The 15,000-nt window shown below is 37.4% G+C and overlaps 1 protein-coding gene across 1 annotated transcript in view; it reads left to right on the top strand.

Annotated features, from left to right (window-relative positions):
• The window catches only part of LOC135196150 (GATOR complex protein Iml1-like), a gene marked incomplete in the record, with an annotated part of 480,334 nt that overhangs the window by 120,899 nt on the left and 344,435 nt on the right, over positions 1–15,000 (top strand). Inside the window, 1 exon segment of the mRNA XM_064222704.1 lies at positions 14,145–14,332. Coding sequence (XP_064078774.1) covers positions 14,145–14,332 — 188 coding nt within the window.

Genomic DNA, 15,000 nt, shown 5'->3' with positions numbered 1-15,000 from the left:
TAATGGGAATACCAGGAATGGTTCAGCAGACAACCTCATTCTGTTTCTGCCATCCTCGATGTAAACATGGATATTTGTGGCAGCTTTTATTATTATTTGCTGGTTATCTAATCGAATTTCAGTGATGTATTATTGCTGAGTTTGAGTAATCTTCAAATTTTTATAACTCAGGATCAGTATTCATTAAGATCTGGTTAAGTTTATAATTTGTTTGTTGCAGTAGCAGATTTGAATCTGCTGCTAGTGATATAGAATCAGTCATTATCCACTTAGCATAGTATAGCTTGGCTATAGACTGTTTGCCTGAGTAGAGATAACTTAGGCAGCCTAGCATGAAGAGCAAAAGTTAGTTAAAGGATATACTAGGCTGAAGAATGGTTGATTTTTCAAAGCTCTTACATTCAGTTCCAATTTATTTTTAACTGGTGAGATGAAATTGTCAATAAAAGTTTTAAAAAACGTGGTTAGGTATAAATTTTAGGTACCAATTTTACAGAATATTGCGTAATAAAATGTAAACTTTGCGTTCACTACCACCTTTACTTAGTAGCATAATAAAATGTATGTAATCATAATAAAATGTATGTAATCATTGTGTTCGCTACCGAATTGATATTTTCGTTAATGAAATAGTATTGTACAAGTCTCAAATAATGTTGAATAGCAGTCGAGTTATGTTTGTATGATGGTACTTTGTGTGCTTCAGCATTTGTTGGTAAAGAATTAATAAAACATTTTCTTGTTAACCTTTTCCTTTGCAGAGAACTGAAAAAGTGGAAGAGCAGAATGTAGTAAGGAGAGAAATTGTGCTGTTATTTCAGCTCCTTTTCTGGGAAGGGTACCCGTTCTCATCAGCCGAGAATTGTGCTTTGAGCACCCAAAGTGTTTTACAGTTCTTGAGCTCTTAGCCCTTGAGCCATTAGCTTGCCTGGTGCCCAGCTAGCCTAGCCTAGCACCAACTGCAGGTTGATGAGAGCTCCTCAGTGGTGTGGTTGGTATGGTCTTTGTCTGCTACCTCAGTGGCCACAAGTTCGATTCTCTGGCATTCCATTGAGGAGAGAGAGATGTGTGTTTCTGGTGATAGACGTTCACTTTCGATGTGGTTCGGAAGTCACCTAAAGCCGTTGGTCCCGTTGCTGGATAACTACTGGTTCCATGCAATGTAAAAACATCATACATACATACAAACAAACAAATAAAACAACTACAGCTTGATGTCAGCTTGGAACACCCAGCTCCCGGCACTGACTCCTGATCTTCTGGCATCAACTCTCTCAGTGCATCATTTTTTCCCTGCTGCTGGCTCTCTTATTTTTATCTATTTACTCTCATGCCTGGTTCCCTTGCTTCCTTCCCATGCCTTTGGCAGTCTTGTTTATGGGTTTACAGAAATTAAGAATGAAACTGTGAAGTGTTGTGCAGTGGAGAAGGTGATTATCCGGCTTGCCAGTTCTCCTAGACTTAAGTCACTGTCATACTCCCCTAAACCTTGGAGGAGTCATGCTGAATGTCCAATGGAGAGTGTTGGGAAGTTGCACAGGTAGTCACCCCCTTAATTGAGCCTGTTGCCAGTCCCAGGTATCAACAGACAGCCACGTGAAAGGCATCTTAATGGATGAGTAGTGGAGAAGGTGGCTATCTGGCCCCTTCAGATCTTATAAACTCAGTCCCTGTTAGACTCCATTAAACCAGGGATACTGACAGTCCTTGGGAGTCAGAAGAGGGTTTTGCCCCTGAGTAGTTGCCCCTCAGTCGAGCCTTGTAAGCAGGTATCGACGGACAGTCATTGGAAAGGCATCCTTAGGGATGTGGATTTGTTGTCCCTAATGATTGTCCAGTGTAGAAGGCACTTTTCAGATAGACAAAAAGCACTAATGGTGTTTTTTCTGGTGAAGCTCAGCTGTTGAAGAGGCACTATTCTGATAGTTTTGCTCTTCTCCGCTTTCCTGTAAGCATCTCAGGGAGCAGGAGTATAGTCTAAAGCCTTCTTATAATGTCTAGGGCAGTCTTGTGCTTTTGTCTTGTGAACTTTGGGTTGTGGAATGCCAGTGTTTGGTGGCAAGCGGATCAGTGGTGTCCAAGCATTCTTCATTACTCTAGCCAATAGCGCTAAATAGCAGACCAGCAGTGTCTGAGCCAGTACCCCAAACTTGCACAATTTGAGTTGTGCAAATTCACAGATACATGAACTTTTCATTGGAACCTAATCAGCTGTCATACCCGAGTCTCACAAACATGCAAATATTGGCAAATCCCTGAGAAACCTTGCAAAAGTGTTTTTGCTTAATTTTTTAAATGTAATTTATCTGTTTTCAAGCTTTTATGCATACATTACTTACCTTACCTTACTGAAGTGCCATGTCTTGGACGTTTGCGGTCTTTTGTCTCCACCTCTCGATCTCTAGCCGCTTGTATTAGATGATTTACAGTATAATCTCCATCCAAGTCTCCCACCAAGCTGCCAAAGTATTTTACTCTTTGTCTACCTCTCACTCTCCTCCCTCTATCCTTCCAGTAAGGCACAATTGCTCTATCTATTCACTTATTATATATCCAACAAAATTCATTTGTCTCTTCCTTATTTCTCTTACAAGGGCTCTCTATGTTCCAATTCTTGCTAACACCCCTCATTTTTCACTCTATCTGTCCATGATATTCTCAGCATTCTTATATAAAACCACATCTCCGCTGCATTCAACTTTCAATTCCCTGGTGATCGTCCAGCTCTCTGATCCATACATGAGGGTGGACCACACATACGTTTTCAGAGCTCTTCATCTTGTTTGAGTTTCAATTCTGTTTTTTGTTAAAAGGTTTTTCATATTCTTAAAAGAGTTTTTAGCTATCAGAATCCTCCTCTCAATGTCTTGTTTTGCTCTTGCATCGTGTGTTAGTAGACACTCCAGGTAAACAAAACTGTTAGCTGGTTTTATACTTATGTTGTGTAAAAGTATATTACAATTTGGTGGATCTTGATTCTTTGATGCAACTACAACTTCCGTTTTTTTTTACATTAATTTTCAGTCCCTTTTTTTCACTCTCCCTGTTAACTGTCTACTAATGATTGCAAATTTTCAGTTGTGTCCGCAGTACTTACTGTATCATCTGCATATCTGATGTTATTGATATTTACTCCTCCGATCTTAATCCCTTCCATATCCTCTATACTTCTCAAGATGATCTCTCCATATATGTATTGCAAACAGATCTGGTAATAATACACATCACTGGCAAACTCCTCTCTTTATTTCCGCCCATTCTGATAAGTTGTTGTCAGTGCTCACTGCTTCCATTTGACTCCGGAATAAGTTGGTAATGAGTCAGATGTCCTTGCTATCTACGTTTATTCTTTGTAGTATTTCTACCAACTCAGTGTGCCTCACTCTATCAATTGCTTTTTCATAATCTATAAAACTCATATATACATCTTTCTGAACTTCTATTGCTCTTCCTGTTAACATTCACATGATGAAAATTGCGTTTCTTGTTCCTTTCCCCTTTACAAATCTGTATTGTCCCTCTGCTGTTTCTGGCTTTAGGTTTTTTTTATTCTGTTTAAAATCACAGTTAGAATTATCTTTGTTATCTGGCTCATTAACCCTTTAATGCCGATTGGAAGTATTAAACGTCGATTAAAATTGTCTGTCGTATGCCGATTGGACGTATGGTACGTCGACGAAAAAAAGTTTTTTTAAAAATTCGCGGAAAAATAGTTATAGGCCTACTAGGCAAAAACTTTTGAATCACGCGCCTTGGGGGATGCTGGAGTTCATGGATCAAGCTGTTGTTTTGTTTACCAGAGTGACCCAGGTGCGCATGCGCGAAATGCCTCCTTCTTGCATCAGCCAGCATCAGCGACGCGTCGTCCGAGAGCAATCTTTAGTCACAATCGTGTTTTGCCGAACTTTTGCGAGAGTTTGAGTATTTGTGGTGGTACAAGACGTACGTAGAGATGTCTCAACGACGTATGGAGCGCGAAAGGTGCGTTTTACCCCTCGGGAGGGATCTTGTGAGACTTATTTTGGACTTGGATGCTGGTGAGGGACCAAGTACCCAAGATGACCTCGCGCCTCAATGCTGTTCCGTGCGGCCTCGTGTGGACGAAAGTGTTCAAGGACCACAACGTGTGTCTCGTGTGCCTTAAGTAACCCCTAGGAAGCATCGGGGTGTCCTTAGGGGGCATTCGTAGGCATTTGGGAGGCCTCGAACCAAAAGACATTGACGACTAATTAGAGCTCGATCGGCAGCATGTCGCAAGTCCTCATTTTGATGGCGGTTGGTCATCTAGTGACGAGGACATCACTCCTGATGTTAGTGATGATGAATATTTGCCCCCAATGTCCATTCAAGGGTCACATCCCAAAAGTGAACTCGAATTTAGTGGTTTTAGTGCGTATGAGGGGGAATCTGATGAGGGGAGGAGGAGGAGATAATGTCGTCTAGTTTTGTTGCTGATGACGACACAGAAAGCGAGGGCCTAAGTGAGGGAGATGGGCCAGTGGGGGGGATTTCAAGTGCGAAAGTGTGCCCGAGCACGTGTGCGTGCATGCGCACGGGCACGTAGAAGGTCGGAGCGTCGCGCCAGCCAAGGTGAAGGTTGGTCGTCCAAGAGTGACGAGGGGTAGTCGGAGGACCCCACCCCATCTAACATGCACCCATTCACGGCAGCACCTGGGGTCACCGTACCTGTTCCTCTCACTGCTCTGGGGTTCATTCAGCTGTTCCTTACACAGGAATTGCTGGAATACCTGGTAGCAGAGACGGCGGACTACGCTCGGTACTGCCGTGACGAACTACGGACAACATTGTCGTATCGCTGGTGGGGCTGCAACCTCACCGACATGGCGCATTTTTTGGGGCTCCACATTTTTTTTGGTATGATGCCTGCTGCCGACGTGAGGCAATATTGGAGGTGGAATTTTTTTTAACCCTTTAACGCCGATTAGATGTATTAAACGTCGATATAAATTGTCTGTCGGGTGCCGATTGCACGTATATACGTCAATATAAAAAAAGTTTTTTAAAAATTCACGGAAAAATAGTTTTAGGCCTACTAGGCAAAAACTTTTGAATCACGCGCCTTGGGGGATGCTGGAAGCTCACAGATCAAGGCGTTGTTTTGTTTACAATTGTTACCCAGGTGTGCAAGCGCGAATTTCTCTCTCCTTGCACTAAAAAGCATCAGCGACATCAAAGAAATTATTTCGTTACTTTCACATAATTTTTGCACCATTTCATATTAGCCGTTACATAGAGTATTATATATGAAAATTTGTGCAATTTCATGTAGAATACAACAAAAAACAACTCATGGTTGTAGCTTTTATCAGTTTTGAAATATTTTCATATAAATAACGATAAGTGCCAACATTTCAAACTTCTGTCAAATTTGACTCTACCAAAATGGTCGAAAAACGCAATTGTAAGCTAAAAATCTTATATTCTAGTAATATTCAATCATTTACCTTCATTTTGCAACAAATTGGAAGTCTAGCACAATATTTCGATTTATGGTGAATTTATGAAAAAAACTTTTTCCTTATGTCCGCGTGGTAACCCTTACGAAAAAAATCATAAATTTTTTCGTCCGATTGTGGTAATGTTTGCACCATTTTAAATTAGCCGTTACATAAAGTTTTATATATGGAAATGTGTGCAATTTTATGTAAAATACAAAAAAAAACAACCCATGGTTGTAGCTTTTATCAGTTTTTAAATATTTTCATATAAATAACGATAAGTGCCAAAATTTCAACCTTCGGTCAACTTTGACTTGACCGAAATGGTAAAAAAGCTCAATTGTAAGCTAAAACTCTTACATTCTAGTAATATTCAATCATTTACCTTTATTTTGCAACAAATTGGAAGTCTCTAGCACAATATTTCTATTTATGGTTAATTTATGAAAAATAAACATTTTCCTTATGTCCTTGTGGTAACTCTTCCGAAAAAAATCAGAAATTTTTCGTTCAATTGTCATAATGTTTGCACCATTTGAAATTAGCCGTTACATAAAGTTTTATATATAAAAATGTGCACAATTTTATGTAGAATACAACTATAAACAACCCATGGTTGTAGCTTTTATCAGTTTTGAAATATTTTAATATAAATAACGATAAGTGGCAAAATTTCAACCTTCGGTCAACTTTGACTTGACCGAAATGGTAAAAAAACACAATTGTAAGCTAAAACTATTACATTCTAGTAATATTCAAATAATTACCTTTATCTTACAAGTCTCTAACACAATATTTCGATTTATGGTGAATTTATGAAGTAAACTTTTTCCTTATGTCCGCACAGTAACTCTTCCGAAAAAATCATAAATTTTTTCGTCCGATTGTCGTAATGTTTGCACCATTTTAAATTAGCCGTTACATAAAGTTTTATATATGAAAATGTGCACAATTTCATGTAGAATAAAATTAAAAACAACACATGGTTGTAGCTTTTACCAGTTTTGAAATATATTCATATAAATAACAATAAATAGAAAACATTTGTCCTTCGGTCAACTTTAACTCGACCGAAATGGTCGAAAACTGCAATTGTAAGCTACAACACTTACAGGCTAGTAATATTCAATCAATTACCTTCATTTTTCAACAAACGGGAAGTCTCTAGCACAATATTTCGATTTATGGTGAATTTTTGAAAACATAATTTTTTTATGTCCGTGCGTTACGAATTCATGAATCATTTTGTGATAATATTTTCTCTGTGTTGCCTTGATCATTTTACAATGTGTTATATATCAAAATGATTGCAATTTAGTGTACAATACAATGAAAAAATATACTCGTTAGCTTTAAACCGTTTTGCTCACAGCACGATTTGCATACAATTATATATGAAATTTTTTTTTGCGCTATCATATATCCCAATATTTATACATGATATTTTTGTTCATTTCTGATGGTTGCATACTAAACTTCAGGCAATGACAAAAAAGGAGCCAAAAATGAACTCTTAATCTTGTAAACTAAGCGTGCTGTGATTTTTTGAAAAAAACATTTTTTCCACTTCGGCGCTCTCTTGCGAACGCGTCCGGCATATGGGAGACGATTTTTAAAATACCGCTTCGGCGTTTAAGGGTTAAACTAATGTTCCTATATAGATTGCATTTGACTGCACCAGGTTTCTTAGGTATGGCTATGAAGGTGGACTTGTACATCTCTTTTGGTATGTAACCTGTATCATGTATCTTCCTGGATAACTCCGCAATTTTTCTTAATCCAAAATCTCCACTTGCTAATATTTCAGTTGTAACTTCCTCATTACCTAGGCTTTTTCCTTTCTTAAAACTTTTAATTACACTGATTATTTCATTGTCTAGTATATTAGGTCCATGCATAGGTATGTGTAGTCTCAGTTTTTCACCCCTATTATCTTCAAAAAGGTCCTTTACATGTTCTTTCCGTTTCAAAACCTCTTCAATTTTCATCACAATTATTCCTTCACAATTTTTAATCACATTACCTCTTGCTACTCTTTTCCTTCCCACTACCTCCTTTATCTTTCTATGCATGCTGTCAATCTTATAATGTCTTTCCAGTTCTTCCACTTCCCTGCACTGCTCATTAATCCAATCTTCCTTTGCCACGTCACATGCATGTCTAATTTCCAAGTTTAGTTCTTCATATCTCTGAGGGTTGTTTTCTTTTATTTACATTAAATAACATTAAATAAAAATAATAACTCTCTTTCACTCACTTTTACTGAGATGAGAGAATTTTTATGGTACATGTACGTGTTTATTTGTTTATATGGTAGATATATTATTTACCTAATAATAAGTACACTAATTTTCAGGTATTAATAAGATTAAATAATAATAATAGTAATATAATTGTACTGATTATAAAATTTGTATGTGATACATATTATAAATAAACAAATAAGCTTTCATTCATTTTTTGTTAATTGTTGAAGAGAAGCTCGAAGGCAAAGCTCTGTCAATTTAATGACAGGAAGGGTGAGTGATGCTGACTAGCCAGTCAAAGGACTCTCTCTCTCTCTCTCTCTCTCTCTCTCTCTCTCTCTCTCTCTCTCCTCTCTCTCTCTCTCTGTTATTGGCTGTTTATATATTTCTAATAGTAAAATGTTTCAGATGACTTTGAAATGATATTAATAATACCAATTCAATGGTATATTTGATGTAGGATGATACTTGAAGTATACATTTGGTATTTGAACTTTCAAGATAGGTAAATGTTAGTATTTTTAGAGGGGAGTTCTAACTATTCACGGGTTCGAACTGTGTCCTCTAACAGGTTCCTCCCAAGCCCTCTTCACTCCCTCCTCATCATCCATCTTACTAATTCACTATACATAGTATTTTCATAGAGAGAGAGAGAGAGAGAGAGAATTATTATTTTTGTATTTAATATCAAATTAGTAAATAATTTTTGTATCATAAAAGTGTATTTAGCCATGAAAATAACATCAAAATACATTATAATTAGTGAATATTTATCAACGGGAAAGTCAGCGAATTTCCGAATTGTTTGCAAATAATTTTTAGATAGGCTTTACTTAAAGATCCACGAATAGGTGAGTCCGCAAATCATGAGAACACGAATACAGGGGGTTAACTTTATATAAGAGTTTTTATCCAGTTCCAAAGCTTCCAGTGCAAACTTTAAGCACTGTGACGTCTTTTTGGTTCTTCACGGCCTCTGAAAAACAACTAGATAATGGTTTTTCTGCTTCCCATCTAGTGGCAGAAGGCGACCTTCAGCTCATAGTCTTCTCATGGGTTTTGTTGTGGTTCCATATATCTTGTCCTTGGTCTGATTTCCTTTGGAACGATGATATCGTCCCTCCTGAACGTTCTTTTGTTAAAAAACCTTACTTGGCCTCCAAGCAGAAAGGAAAGTGCCACGAACCCTCTCACTAGCAGCTTCCGTTCTTGAATGCCTGAAATCAACTTCAGAGCTCCTGGCGCCAGCGTTGTGTCATCTGGCACTAATTCCAGAGCATTTGGCACTACGTATCTAGCCATTGTACTAGGCTCCTGCGGCTGAAATCCTAACTTCTTTCTTTTAGAGCATTGTTTTTAACTGCAGAAGTTATCACACCTGGTTTTGTTCAAGACCACTGCCATCCCATGGCCCAGTTTTTCTTGGATATGTAGGATACTTTCTTCCATGTCCTCATACAGACTCTGAAGAGTATCTCAGACCTATCTACAAGACAGGGTCATCCAGTCTGGGAATTTAGGCTTCTACCTCTACGACATAAGCTTTCTCTTGAGTCTTCACTCCGCTTACTTTGGTCTTCTTTTCTGGCCATGCCATGAACATCATCCTCTCCCACAAGACCAACAGAGACAGGGAATCATAGCCAGACTCCGCTGTTTATCCCAAGTCGGACCTACGGTGGTGGTTGTCTGAATTTAAACTTTCAGAAGGGAATTCCCTCATCATGAGACTTGTTTTAGACTGCTTCTCACTTATCTTGACGAGGGAGCCTGCTTGGGGAACTGGGAAATTTCAGGTATGTGCTCCATGGAAGAATGTATTACTCACATCTGTGTCAAGAAACTGAAAGTGATCTCACATCTATGTCAAGAAACTGAAAGTGATTCACCTAGGACTTCAGTACTTCCCTACCTTAAGTTCCCACCTAGTGTGTGGTACCCCATTTAGACAAGACCACAGTCCTGACATATTTACATAAGCAAGGAGACCTCCCACTCATGCGATTTATTCAGAGAACTGAAGTTTGGATGGACATTCTGAACCATACGAAGCACGTCCTTCCCACCATCCGAAGCATGTTCTTCCCACCGAATGGATCTTCGATCCCCTGGTTTGGCAGGATCTATGGAATCTATGAAGGAAGGCTGACTTTGGAACTGGGACACATTATCAATGGAGCAAGACAAAACACCAAAGCAAAAGTATTAAAAAAAATCGTAAAAGGGGAAAGAAACACTTGTTTATCACAGTGCTGAGTTACTTTTACAGTAGTAAAATATCATAAGAAGCATTTGTCACTAGATTAGTTTTTTACCATAACAGAAATAAAAGTTATTTCTGTTATGTTTTATCAATGTTAAATTTATTGTGAATTAATTTTATTTTATGTGAATTGGTACTGCTTTTATGTACATATTATAGTAAAGATTTTACCATCTCTTTCCTCTACAATACCACGACGCACGATAACTTAAAATCATTCATTCATTATTCCTCAAAAATATAAACGCTCCCTCCCTCTACCTCAAGTTAGCTTTGTATCACCGAAATGACAAATGATTTTGTCAATCATTTGTGCTAAATTTTATTGTAAAAAGCTTTGTTCTTTCATTTACTAATTAGGCATAATGCCGTAAAAATACTTTAAAATGTCTTATTTTTTTAATGAATATTTTTGACAACAGCCATAAATCTGATTCGCCGCTAAGCGATTGCACTGTTACCCGTGGGCCACCTGTATTGTTATCATTAAATACTTTTATTTAATTTTTTTAATATCATTATACTATACGTACAGTGGTCCCCCCGTATTCGCGGGGGATGCGTACCAGACCCCCCCGCGAATAGTTAGAATCCGCGAATGTTTGGAACCCCTATAAAAACGCTAAAAACAGCCTATTTTGTTAGTTAAAACTTAAGAAAAACCACTAAAAATTTTCATACTTGGTTTTTTTAATAGTTTTATCATAAAAAGTACATTTTATGATGAAATTGATAACAAAAACCAGGAATTTGTGGATATTTCTCATAGAAAAATACCGCGAATGCGCGAATTTTCCGCGAATAATGCAGGGAAATCCGCGAATGTGTGAGTCCGCGAATCTGGAGAACGCGAATACGGGGGGTCCACTGTATATTGTAAATGAAAAAAGAAATTAATACAGTTTAACTAGTAAGACCCAGTAGGCTGTCCAATACAAGTATAAACTAGATAATTAGTCAGTTTGAAGTATGATCATTTGTTAGACAGATGATAAAAAATTTTCTTGAAAATTTTGTTAGAAAAACGAAAAGTTTGACATAAGAAACATTCAACAAATGAGGGCCTCAGAACCAGAGAGTCGTATATGCCACTTTTTACAAAATGAGTAAATTGGCCTCAAAGTTTATCATTCATTACTCTGCTTCTAAGAAGATATCGATTTAAACTTAGTTTCATATGAAAGCTATACTCTTTATAAGTTTTTTGTGAAAATTTGAAAAAAATTGTTGGGTGCGCTTGCGCGCTAGCATTCAAAATGTCTGCCAAACTCACATTTTTTTTTTAATATTTGAGTCATAACAAGCACTTAAACCATAATTGAATGTGTTAAACGATAATAAAGTGTTATCATATTGTTGTAATAATGATGATGATATTAATAAGAGTAATAGTAATAATACTGGTAATAATAATGATAAATATACTATTAATAATAATATTGATAAGTAATAATAGTGTGCTGAAAAGACGATACATTTTTGTGATAAGAAACCGAGTATTGCTAATGATAATAATGATAATAATAATATTTCGGAAGGCAGACCCTCTCGTAGACATGTTTTGTTAAAAATAACTGCTGCTTCAGCACTATTAATCTTATAAAGAGTCTTCTCTATCTTTCTGATGACGGCTTTCTCGTTGTTGCTTAGACTGGCGAGCAACGCACCAAAGGGCATGGTCAAATTCGGTTGAGTCATTTGATTTATTATTGCTTATACAATTCTCTCTCTCTCTCTCTCTCTACTCTCTCTATCTCTCTCTCTCTCTCTCTCTCGCTCGTCTCTCTGCTCTCTCTCTCTCTCTCTCTCTCTCTTCCTCTCTCTCTCTCTCTCTAACGCGACGTTTCCTCCTGATCGACAGGACATTATCAAGCGATAACTGCTGAGGGACTGAATTCCAGTGGCGAGTCCTTCTCCTTTTATCGTGGTGTTGCGAGCTCTCCAGTACGATCAGAGCACTTCTCCGGTAGGTCGAGTTTTTATTGGTTCCCGGAAGGTGACTCATACGGCGGGCGTTGACTAGTCTTGCAGACCTTCTCAGTGGTAGGGGGTATCACCGGGAGCCTCTTGATTGGCTTCTACCTGCGTGACGCCACCCCTGGTATTATTCTCATGTCCGGTGTTCGTTCCATGCGCGCTGGTACTTTCGTTAGGGGAGAGGGTGTGTCCTCCTCACACACGTCGGTATCAGGAACGCTTCTTGGGTGGTATTGAGGGGAGGCTTTTCTTCGAGGATGAGCAGCGCTTCTAATAAATCAAATGACTCAACCGAATTTGACCATGCCCTTTGGTGCGTTGCTCGCCAGTCTAAGCAACAACGAGAAAGCCGTCATCAGAATGATAATAATAATAGTAATAATTAATAACAATGGGAATAATAATAATAATATAATAATAATAATGATAATGATGATAATAATAGTAATAATAATAATGATGATAGTACAATAATATTAGTACTAATAATGTCACTGATGATGATAACCTTTCATCATCATAATACATCGATACTTATAATCAATCACAAGAAAATACTATAATAGAATAGTAATACTATTGTATTAATAAGTCATAATAATAATGATAATAATAATAATAATGATAATAATAATAATTGATAGAAATAATATATTATGATGGTTTAATAATGATGTTGACGATGATAACCTTGAATCACTATGATGTTTAACCATCAATAATACACAATAATAATATTATCATAATAATTTTTTTTTACTACTACTGCTACTACTAGGGTCCCATCCTTTAATAGAAGCTGCATTGTGAAGGGGACTTAACTCGATCAGATTGCAGTCTGTTAGCTCCAAACATCGCTACCAGCTGTGACCCTCATCCACTACTACTACTACTACTACTACTACTACTACTACTAGTACTACGACTATTATTACTATTCTAATAACGAAAAAAATTTTGCACGACATCACTATGCTCACTATCACTGCCAGAGGAAGACATAATGTACTCAAATAAAGAGTAATTTAGACAAAATAACAGCACAACACAACGCATAATCGTAAATTAAATCTCCCGCTATGATCACTGAAGTGAGATGTAAACATTGGCGGGAGATTGTAAACTGCGCGGTGATTGGTCGATGCTTACAACGCGCCTTATGGGGAAAAACGCTCATTGGCCTAGAATTCGCTACCCAGCAAAGGGACGCGCGCTCTCATTGGCTTAATCAGCGCTAGTGATATGCGTCTATCTGGTCCTCATGAAACGTCCGAGCGGCTGCCAGCACCGCTCGAAGTCATGTTCTTTCCTGTAGCTAAAATCGATAATTCCGACTGTCCCAGTAAGAATTTCGACCCTATGTAAATGGTGGAATGGCCTAGAAATGCCTCAAATACACAGAGAAAAGGTTGCCAAATCTACCAGTATGCATAACTCCAAATCCGTGGAAGTGGCATATACGACTTTCTGGTTCTGGGGCCCTCAAATGAGGTACCAATGTACACAGAAGACTGAGAAATATTGTGGGCAGGTGGTTGATTAAGGGTGGGGCATCTGCAGCAGGAGCTTTCCTCTGGCAACTCTTCTAGTGGGTAAAGTTGGGTCCATTTTATACAGAATAAGGCCAAATGTGATTGTAATGTCTTTTCACATAACAAACATACCATGAACAAAGGACACAACCATAATAACAGTGACAGCAAGACTGAATCAGGTATAAACTCAGGTACTAGACACCTGTAATATAGGGGCTTAACATCAGGGTTATGTTAGACTCTGATGATATGTAACCTGTAGTTTGTGTATTAGAGATTCTTTGTCCCATTGCTAGTTACAGTGGACCCCTGCTTATTTACAGTTCAGCAATTGCAGATTCAGTTATTCACAGATCTTTCTGTGCTGCATTTTTACAATAAATCATGGAAAATACACAGTTGTAAGCAGTTTTAGAGGGGTTCCAATATATTGCAGATTTTTGGCATTTGCAGGTGGTTATGGTACCTAACCCCTGCAAATAAGGGCCGTCCACTTTACTACAGCGACTATTGATATTTGTTTATAATTTTTTACATTTTGATTCTTGAACTTGAAAATTGAATAGTGCAGTTTTGCCTCCTGCAAAAATTTTTTTGTACTTTACTTAATGTTAGTGTATTGAAAAACAATGCTCAAAGTTAAGATGGACTTTTTGTACAACAGGGTTGCTGTCCAAAATGAGCGTTATGATGACTGGTCTCCAACACTAACTTATTTACGTCAGTTGTTCAACAGCTATTTGCCATCAGTGCTTGACCATCATCGAAACCAAGGTTTTATTGTGCCAGAAGCAACCAATTCATCTGCATCTCAGGGGAATTTTTTGGAAGTTCTCAATATATCCCTTAATGGTAACTCCTAGTTAAGCTTGTTTTATAAACCTGTCTGATAGAAAGTTGTTAGATATCTATATATTTCTATGTAGTTTGTAGATCTACTAAAGATATACAAGATGAAAGAAAGATTTTGTTTGTCTTTGTAAAAATCTGCTCCCTGAGCTCAGAACCTTACTATTAATCCTTGCTTAAATATTTTTTTTAATTTACATCAGAGAGTAGTACATCTTACTTTTTTCTAAAGGTCATGTGCATGTAATTATAAACATTTACTGAACCTTGTCTAGTCAGTGTTGGAGTTTTGGGAATGAAGTATTGATAAAATTTACTATAATGATTTTGTAAATAATACAATTTTTGAAAATTCATTATAGTATAAAATAAACTCAAAACAAGATTCAAACTTAATATATTGACATTGGAAGCAAAATAAATACACTACTGTAGATATTTAAGAAAAATAGAGCAACTTCTCACTCTTATTCTTGTTTCCTGCAAAGTCCATAATATCAAGGTTAATCAGCCAGCAATGACTGAGTAAGGAAGGGAGGTATCCCGGAAGGGGCCAAAAACAATGAAAAAATGCCTTACCTGCTAAATGAATGTGATCCAGACCACTGACTAGAAACATTCTTAAACTAGACATTATAATGTAATGTTTAACACTGCCAGGTCCTGATTCA

This window comes from Macrobrachium nipponense, chromosome 17 (assembly GCF_015104395.2).
Source record: "Macrobrachium nipponense isolate FS-2020 chromosome 17, ASM1510439v2, whole genome shotgun sequence".
Classification (NCBI taxonomy): Eukaryota; Metazoa; Arthropoda; class Malacostraca; order Decapoda; family Palaemonidae; genus Macrobrachium; species Macrobrachium nipponense.
The sequence above is the reverse complement of the archived record's forward strand: the minus strand, read 5'-3'. Positions and strand labels throughout refer to the sequence as shown.